The following is a 10112-nucleotide window of genomic DNA, read 5'->3' as shown; positions in this document are numbered from 1 at the left end:
ACTGTGATATCGTCAATCATTCCAAAACGTCATTCTCAGATTTCGCATTTTAACATGTTAATACTCTGCCCTTGGCGCGACCGCATGCCCTCAGCCTCAGCGCGACCGCAAACGGAACAGGGTGCGACCATGCGCGCACAGATATGACAGGTGCAAGAAAGTTGTTAGTACACCATTTAAGGGTTAGTAAAATCATTTCTTTATCAAATCATGATGAAAACAATTATCTTATTGATAACAGAGGGTACAGACAGTACAGAGACAAGTGGTCGCGGGTTGGACCAGCTACTCTAGTTTAGTAACTGAAGAAAACTTCTCTAAGAATGTTTCTGATAAACCTTTCACTTCGAACTCGACTGCTGCACTAGCAGACGACTGACGTTCTTGGAAAAGGATTGACCAAAAGTAAAAGTGGAACTAGACAAGGCATGTAACTCTAATAAAAAACAGATTGCACACGAGCTGCACAGAAGGAAAAATAGGGAACTGGTCGCGCTCAGGGCACGGTCGCGCCAAGGGCAGGTGTCTATAGATCTAGATCTAGATCTAATTGTCTAATAATTTGTTGGCGCAGATTTGCAAATGGAAATGGCTATTCTCACTAGGGGTGAGAATAGAAATACGATCGACCTCTCACCCTGGGTGAGACTTGCCACCGTAGGCTATTCTCACCCGGTTTGAAACAAGACCTGTTTTTCCTAATTTCGGAATACAGCGGAAACCTGATATAACAGGGATGGTGGGAGTAGAGAAAATGTCCTGTTATATCCGATCCCTGTTAAATGAGAAATGCAAAGGAAAGTAGGCATTTGTGGACTAATCCAGCTGTACTTATTCATGGGTAGTTTCCCTTGCCACAAGTACCCACGAACAGGGATTTTGGCACCACTTTTCTCCTTGCCTCCTTAAACCACATCAGCAGAGTTTGGTCCACGACAGCTGCATCGGGTAGTCTCCTCTTCTTTCGATCTAGAGCAAACTTTTGATTGGAGTATGCTGCCACTATCTTCTCTCTCTATCCTTGATAATGGTGTGAATCGACCCTTGTGGAATGTCGAACTGACGACAAATCTCTGCCAGTGGAGCTTGCTTTTTGTCAACAGCCTGGATTATTTCGTATTTTTGTCAACTGAAAGGCATTTTCTCTAGCGCTTGACATCGTTAGTGACACACTATGCGTGCGTGTTGTTAGGTTTCAGGCGAGATCGAGGTCTGCAGCACACTGCAGCCCTCTCTCGCTTCACACGCTGTGTGTGCTTGCAGTGGCATGGCTTGCATGGGCTTGCTCCATCACTGCGTTACTCTCTCTCTCTCTCTCTCTCTCTCTCTCTCTCTCTCTCTCTCTCTCTCTCTCTCTCTCTCTCTTTCTCTCTCTCTTACTTTTTACTCATTGTTAATGAGCCTTTGTCCCTGCTATAACCGGTTGGGCTCCGATGAGGCCCTGTTATTGCCGATAACTTTTAATATAGACAAAGAGTAGGAAAAAACGGGGATTTTAAAAATCCCTGTTATTACCGGATCCCTGTTATTACCGGGCCTGTTATATATGGTTTCCACTGTACTTTCTATCGATGTGGATGATCAAATGGATAAAGGCAAAGAAAAGATTACGTTATAGCACAAAAGTAAGCTAATTTTATAGACTACAAAGGTGCTATGGCTATTTCACTTTTCGAATCGAGCCGAACAACGGGGGTCGCCATTTTGTTTTGCCCGGAAGTTCTCGCAAGATCTACTCCTCCCCTCTTCTCTCTCTCTGTCTCTTTCTGAATACTGTCTATCGGTGTGGACGATCAGATTGACCAAAACAAAGTTTAAAAATAATGTAAAAAACACAAAAGTAAATTAATTTGGTTGTCTACAAAGATGCTACGGCTATTTAACTTTTCGAATCGAGCCGAACTATGTGGGTCGCCATTTTGTTTTGCCCGGAAGTTCTCGCGCTACTCCTCTCTCTCTCTCTTTCTCTCTCTCCACTGCCCACTGACAAAATTGTACGCTTTTAGGAGGCTACAGTTGTTTGTAATGAAACGTTTGTTCACGGCACAGAATTAGAAGTGACTACAATTTTTCTGTTATCACAGTGTAGAATTCTGTGGTTTAGCGTGAACACAAAATTTGTTGGCCTAGATCTAGGCTATAACGATGAACGCGCACCGGGTGAGAATAGCCAAAAGACTCGCCTGCACTATTCTCGAATAGAGGTGGCCTTTGCAAATACCTCTCTCATCTGTTTGTAGTTTGTCTTGGAAAAAACTTTCGAAGTGACTATTTCTCAGAACGTTCGGAGACATAGTGCCGATCTTTATTTCTCCGAACGGTTTCCGCCTTCCGGTCTTGTGATTTTTTGCCTATTTATTGCGAGAGTTCAGCGCCAACTTTCATTCTGCCTCTGGTCTGGGATTGGGAAGGAACACCGCATGGCAAGCCCGCCTACAGACAACCTTCAGTAACACCCACTACACACCCACCACCATCATGCACATGTACACACACAAACTTATACACACACTAACTAAACATGATCAGTGGGCAACTTTTGAACGTATGACGAGCTGAGCTGTGGATGGAGAGACAGTATGAGTGAAAGAGCAGGTGAAAGGAAGAATGTACGAGTGTATCCACAGGCGACAGCAACTACAAGACGACGACACCGACCCCCCTGGCCTGGTCCACAGCTCACGAACGAAAGGAATGCGGCTAAGGCAGTGTTTTGCCTATATTATTGTCCATGGTTCGCACCTTTCTTTGTGTGTGCCTGGAGGGACGGGGTGGGGTGTGAAAGTCATGCGGACGGGGATGAACCGCGGGAGAGAACACGGGAATGAATGAATGAGTGAAACTGAAAGAGAGGAACGACTCATGAGCCCTGGAGTGAATGGATCCTGTGTTTCTATTTTTGTATACTTGAACTGTTACTGAATAAAGCTCGAAAAACAAACACACGCACGCTCCTCACTCTCCACTTACACACTTACTACCACACACAGACACACTCACACACGCACATGCATACACACACACATACACACACAGGAGCAAATTTTTAGGTCTATATCTATTTCAATTTTCAAGAGCTAGTCTGGCTAGTCTAGAGATTTTTAGATGAGTGTAAAAACGTGAAAAAGAAAGGTTTCACAACAGAATGAAATCAAAATTAGAACAGCCCATAAACAACCACAAAAATTAACAAATAAGGGTGTGAGTCCACCTGTCCGAAGAAGATTGGCTGTTTTAGGTTCACTAAATGTGCGTAATTTTAAAACAAAGTACAGGATATTACAAGTAAATTATGGATTCGCACACATTTAAGGGGCCTGCCAGTGTCAGTACATGTGATCGGTTTTGGTAGAACATACGCTCTAACATAACACATTTAAATCTATATATTTATACATGTATATATTTATATTTAGAATCTAATGAAGGTAGGAACATCAAATTAAATGACGTTACACTATATAACACCCCCCCCCCCCCCCTTTTTCCCCATTAAAAAAAAATTGATAGCAAAACAACACATCAGAACAATAACAAGAAAGAAAAAAATACACACTAACAAAATAAAACACCACAAAGAGGGAAAAATAAAAGTAACTGTAACGTATTCAACAAATCAACGTGGTGACAACAAGTGAGAAAGAGACGAAGTGAAGCTAGGTGAACTTTCTTTCAAAGTAAAGAGGTTCGGTTTCTTTCTTTTTTTATTTATTTTTTAAATTTGACTTTTATTCTCCGATTTGGGGACCAAAAAATGCCACGATTGATTGGTCGCGGCCGCGACAAACGCAGATGTCTATGCTAGTTCTATGTGTCGTTATCAATAATCCTCCGTAGATCTAGATCTAGATCTAGACAGCACACGAGTGAACTCAACACATTAAGTTTAAGAGCAGCACCCTTCATAGGCAACACGTCATATCTGTAGCGAAAAACTGTTTGGAACTCTAGCATTTCTTTATAAATATTTACTGCTGACATTTTTTGGACCGATTGAACCATATTGTATACGAACAATCTTTGGTAGGCCTATACTATAATTATAGATCTATATAATATCAGAAATTTGCGGAAATGATGTGATTTCAGAGTGTTCGGAGAAATAGTGCCCAGCTTTATTTTCCCGAACGTTCGGAGAAATAGTGCCCCGCTTTATTTTCCCGAACGTTCTGAGGAATAGTGCCAAAAACTTTACCACTTCGTGCCACTTCAAGACTTCCATTGCATTGATACTAATACGATGATAGGTTTTCAAACACAAACTACCCCAATTCCTCCAATTTAGAATTATGTTGGGTGCTAGAAGAAACGTGTTCACCACTAGTGACGCGAGTTCATAACAAAGAGTGAGCATAAGAAGGAGTCACATTTTCACTGTTTACAAAAACGGAGATACGACAAAAAAGCACTGAAGTCGCGACATATCAGTTAAATTGATCGAAAATTACAACAACAAGAAATAAGTTAAACAGCAAGCTATATTATATGACTAGACAGGATTTTAGACACAAAATCAATTTTTGTTTGTTTGAATAAACAGAATCATTATTTTAAAATAAGCAAATGGACTTTGGAAATAAATGAATAGTTATGTTTGACAATTACTACAGATAAAATATAATGAAATGTAGACTTACTAGGCCTAGTTATGACCCCAGAGAATAGCTTCCGATCAATTGACCGGCGCGACGCCAGAGAATAGCCACTTGCATTTATTTTTGGCCTCTTCTATTTCTCTGAACGTTTGGAAAAGTAAACTTGAACTTTATTACTCCGAACTGTTTCCGTTCTCGAGATTTGTCGATAATAAGTGAATGGAGTGGCCCGTGTGTGTGTGTAGATCTAGATCTAGATCTATATGAGTTGAGTGTGAGTGACATGCCGTTAAACGTTGAAGACACATCTTTCTAATTGGCTGCTAATTTTAGTACAGTCCATGCCGGCTTTAAGCACGGTCATCGGGAGAAAGCATAAGCGTGCTTAATGCCGAAGCGGGCTTGAGTGCGAAGTAGACATAATCCAAAAATATATATTATATTTCCCCATGCTTTATTTCCCTTTGTATGTTAAGTAGGCCTCTAGCGGTCCCGCAAAAGTGTGCACTGTTATTTTTACTCGCCAAGGTAGTTTTTGTTTGCTTGTTTGCTTTTGTTTTGTGGTCGAATGGGAAATGAATACTTAATTTTTTACGGCCAGTCACGATACAGCACACTGGGCCTACACACTCCCTGTGCGTACCACTGCCCGCTGTGCCACGTTCATACCACCGCCTTCATCCCACCTCGCGCGTGATACATAATCAGGATTAATGGATAGCAAGGGTAAAAGGTGAAATGGCAGCCAGTCCCCCTTTCTCGTCTCGCGGACTCTCTTTGTATTGTTTTCGTCTGTGTGTAGCTTTGCCCTAGGCTAGTTCTTATGTCCACGCGCGCGGCTGTGTGCATCTCTCTCTACCTTCCTCTCCGCCTGTGTGTGTGTGTCTCCATCACTTGCGTTCTTTGTGTTTCTTTTAACACACTCCACTTCTGCTGTGTAGACTGTGTTCGAACTTCGATGGGTCATCATGAAAGTTTTGACTGTCTTGTAAATGAAGCGTGCCTGAAGCCGAAGTTACCGTGCTTAAAGGCGTGTATTTTATGTAGCAAAAATTCGGTAAGAGCCGTTTAGCATGCTTGAGTCCGAAACGTGCTTTATGCCGGCGTGGTTAAAGCCAGCACGGACTGTAATGTGATTTCATCTGGGAAACCCCCAGACTATTTTAAGAAGGGCGTGGAGGTATCGCATAGAATGACGTTTTCCGGTAGGCCTATGTTAATAACATTTCGGAATTCCAGTATTGACACCATACGAATGTCAACAATTTCCTTCACTGAGACATTGACGGGTTTGAGCTTCCTAATATTCCGGTTCACTGCGTCTATTGAATTCATTCATTGAACGTTTCCTCTAGATCTACCGTGTAAAAGAGACTATTCATCTTCGGAGCACCGCATCATCACATTTACCGGTATTCCTGAAGAAACATCGCACCAAAGCGTCTTGCCATCCCGTTGGCTATATTTACATATATAGTCACATGATCGGAGGGGGTGTTCCGTACTGGCATCACACAAAATGGCCGCCTTACCTAAAAATAGTTTGTGTCCTACGTTTAATTGCATGTGTGTGAGTGTGCTTGTGTGTGTGTGTCTGTGTTTGTGTAAAGTGTGAACGGGTGGGGGGGGGGGGGGCGTGGAGGTTTTTTTTTTCTTTTACATGAAAGGATTTTAGTTTTTGCTGGGTGATTAAAGGCAAAATAGGACTGCTAAGGTCGAGCAGTCTTGTTTTCTTGCAGTAGCTTTTGATTTTCAAATGAAGTATAGTCTGGGAACGTTGCCCCAAACACAACTGAAGTATCTGAATATTCAGACATTTAAAAATCTCTAGCTCTTGAAACTGAATTTGATGCAAAAAAAATGCTTCTTCCCAGTCCTCACAGAATGAAAGGATGACGCCTAAATCTCGTGAAATAACCCCAAAAATCTAGAGATCGGAAACCGTTCAGAGAAATAGAAACTGGTCATTGAATCGAAGTAATGAACCTATTTTGATAGATCTTCATCTACTCCTATTGAAAAAACTAGGCTACTGGTAACAGTTACTGAAAGAGAATCTGTTCTCAGCAATTGCTTATTGTCATCTTTGTAATGGAAGTTGACCAAGCCACTGCCACTTGGTGATTTAGATTTTTTAGAATTGGTTGGTTAGCCGATTTTTGTCCCTTAATCAACTTTTATTTTATATCCTGTGCTGACGCAGCCATATAGTTGGAGTCAGTTGAGAAAGAACTGATCTGTTTTGTATAAAATAGTTCTTTTTGTTCTCAGATGCGGAGAAAGAAAAAAAGCCAGATGTTGTGGAACTTGACAAACAGTAAGTAGCTCAATGGCTTTACTTTCTCCTGTTTTGATGTCATATACCCTTTTTAAAGTAAATTTTAAGTGGTGTTTGATAAGAAAGAAAATGAAAGTAGTGAGCTTTTCTCTGACAGTTGATGTAAAATTTACAGTTGACAAAGGATACTCAATAAATCTTTGCAGTATCTAATAATAATTGTACTAAATGACTTGTTTTATTCAATTTTATTGTTTCTTTGCTTCAGCGTTCATTTTGTATTAAAGATGGAAGAAATGGACTACCTTTGGTTTTGTACCCTCTGTGAATTGAGTAAAGGCAGTAAAGGAATGTTTGCAAGTTCTGTAGATTGTATTGAAACTGCAAGTGAAATGTACCTCTATTTTTCAGAATTGAAGATGGCAAGCCTGAGAGCAGTGAAAAGAAATCCGAGGAGTCTGAGCAGGTTTTTATTTCTTTTCAGCTCAGTTTTGTGTTCTTTGTTTTGTGTTTCAATACATCATCATGTATATTGAGTGTGTTTCTAATTCAGTTGGTTTTCTGAGAGAAAAAAATGTATGAGCTAATTAAGTAAAGAAATTAGCATTTTAATATGTGATCTAATTGAACAATTATCAATTCTGACCACTTGGATCTTATTTCAAACATGTGTCTTGTCTTTTAGATTGAGTTCATTGGTTATTTTTGTTTGTTTAATCTTTATAGTCCAAAGAATTTAAGGTGATAGTTTGGTGCTCATTATTTTTTTAGCATAAGAGCTTTTATATAAATTGAACATTTGTAAAAAAACTTTTGTTTCAACTGAATGGATGTAAAATTTTAGACAATTTTTCTGCAGCACTTCATCATCTCAGAAAATGAGGTTCAATAGCTACAAATAAAAATTTCGATGATTTCATGCTCCAATACATGCCTGTGTCTTCTTATGAAAGAAATTATTCCTGTCTCCCTGTGCTCATCCAGGCCTTGGTCAGCAATGGGGATGAGCAGGACAAAGAGGCAGCAGGATCTGGCGATGACGACGATGATGATGACGATGACGACGATGATGTTCAAGTGACCATTGGAAATATCAAAACATGGACAGGCAGCGAGTAAGTTTTCATGTAAATTAATTTTTAAGGTATCTTTTAAAAAATGAGAAAGATCTTTTCCTGATCTTGGAGTTTTTTATGAATATTATTTTTTTAAGCCAGTAACCCTTCGAGCCCTAGCTACACTAGTGGCAAGTTAAACAGCCCACATGCCTGGCCACAGCTACACCTGTGATCAAGACCATATCCCCAGCCCAGCCTGTCAGGGCAAAATAGGCATGGAAAACTGTGTACTTCACAGGACATTCATTACTAATTATTTTGAAGATTGTCCTGAATCAGATGCTGCTAATAATGAGATCTTCTCTGAATGGGATATGGAATTGAGTTTGACAATGATAGGAATGTGTGCAATATAGGCATGAATCGCTCTGGGGCTTAGGCAAAGCGGCACAGTAGCCTCAGGAGGTCAGGCCTTCGAGGTTTAAAGTGGTGTGTTAAATGATGCTCAAGATGCAATGTAAAGGTTTTTTTAAATACAAGTAAAAAGGGGTCTTTTTGCAATGTCAGTTTGATTTTTTTAACTCACACTACCTTTCATATGCTTTGCTTTTATTGGACTTTTTGTTAATTTTATTTTCACTTAAGACCTTAAAAATACTTAGTATAAGCTGTGGGGGACTTTTATTGTTAAAAAACTGGAGCCTGTTTTCTGATGCAGTATAACAGTTGCATTTTGTAAAGTCTGCGTCTGTTTCTTGTATTTCAGCTCCACCCCTCGGAATCTCTTCAAAAGTGGACAAAATTATCAGAAACCTGGAGCCAGTGAGTGTCTTACAATGTGCAAAAAAATTATAATCTTTACATTTTGCCAAGGTCTTTTTTGGGGGGATGGGAGAAGGTGCTTACTATTGGCCAGTACCTGGTAGGTTCTCTTCTCATGTTAGGGGCAAACGTTTGGTCATGCCCTTTCTCTTTGTGTTTCTCATGTCTCCTCTCTCTGTCTATCACCCCCGGGGCAGTGCTGCTAGCTGAAGTGTCTTTAGGCCATTCCCATGTTCTTATGCTCTGTAGACTTGTAATTGTAAGTGGCCAATTCATAAATGTCATGCTCATGACTGTGCCTGAACTGCAACAGGAAACTGCTGCTTTCTCTTTCCTATTCCTTACTATCATCATTTTCCTCAACTTCTTTTGTAAGTTTTTCACACTCTTGTAACCCGCTATTACCGGTGTGCCTTGATAGTTGAAGCTAGAGAGGTGAGCAGAGTACGCCTGATTCTCCGGAAGGACTTCTCTGATGACATTCACCATTGGCGCTCATATGGCCTTATGCAGTTGTGAGCACCGTAAAACCTCTACTAAAACAAACTCTGTCTATCTCTCCCTCTTTCCCTTCTTCCCCCCCCCCTCTCTCTCTCTCTCTCTCTCTCTCTCTCTCTCTCTCTCTCTCTCTCTCAGGGTGGAGGGTTGCGACACTATCATTTGAGGACAACATACTTCATTTCACTAATTTTCCACTTGCCATTTAATGTCTAATTAGACTTGCTACAGTGATACACTTATTTTGTGCTTGTTTTTGGGTTGTTGTTGTTTTGTTTTTGTTTATTTAACCTTTTTTTTTTACAGTTCGTGGATGCCAAGGGGCTATATTTCGGTAGTTCTTTTCTTCGCACTGTTTTCTAGTTTTTCTTGACTTTTTTCCCTACACTGTATGACTTTTACCATGCTCTTAACTCTAACCAGCGACTCAAGCCAAGCCAGCCCAGCCTGCCAAGGGCCTGGACATTGATGCAGTGGGAACAGTCAATGGCACACCTGTCTACGAGTTTGACCCCAGTACGATCAGCGCAGAGGAAATGCCATGGAGGAAACCTGGTGAGTTGTTGATGAGAGTGTGATTTGTGAAACACAATACGCAGGCAGTGTTGCATACCGACTTAAGTCATTTTTGGCGGCCTTTGAGATATGTCTGTAAGCAATACTGCTCTCCTATAGTTTGTTACAAATCAGTTTGTATGGAGATTTTATTTTGAACTGGATTGTATTAGAAGTTGTTGGGTTTTTTTAGGTGGGGGGGGGGGGGGGAGTGAGAATCAAGTTAGGTTTTTTTATCATTGTAAATAATGTCTGAACGATAATTGAAGCTTAGTCACTATCTTTGTTACTAGAAATCCACCTCCT

At 40.6% G+C, this 10112-nt stretch overlaps 1 protein-coding gene across 2 annotated transcripts in view; it reads left to right on the top strand.

The window, feature by feature from the left end:
- LOC101863726 (pre-mRNA 3'-end-processing factor FIP1) overlaps window positions 1–10112 on the top strand; it is a 29796-nt gene that overhangs the window by 1977 nt on the left and 17707 nt on the right. For both annotated transcript variants that reach the window (XM_035968394.1, XM_013079575.2), the window contains exons 2-6: window positions 6867–6912; window positions 7285–7339; window positions 7858–7988; window positions 8698–8753; window positions 9675–9806. In XM_035968394.1, coding sequence (XP_035824287.1) covers window positions 6867–6912; window positions 7285–7339; window positions 7858–7988; window positions 8698–8753; window positions 9675–9806 — 420 coding nt within the window. The remainder of the gene's footprint in view (window positions 1–6866; window positions 6913–7284; window positions 7340–7857; window positions 7989–8697; window positions 8754–9674; window positions 9807–10112) is intronic.

Source organism: Aplysia californica, unplaced genomic scaffold, assembly GCF_000002075.1.
Source record: "Aplysia californica isolate F4 #8 unplaced genomic scaffold, AplCal3.0 scaffold00056, whole genome shotgun sequence".
Lineage (NCBI taxonomy): Eukaryota > Metazoa > Mollusca > Gastropoda > Aplysiida > Aplysiidae > Aplysia > Aplysia californica.
The sequence above is the reverse complement of the archived record's forward strand: the minus strand, read 5'-3'. Positions and strand labels throughout refer to the sequence as shown.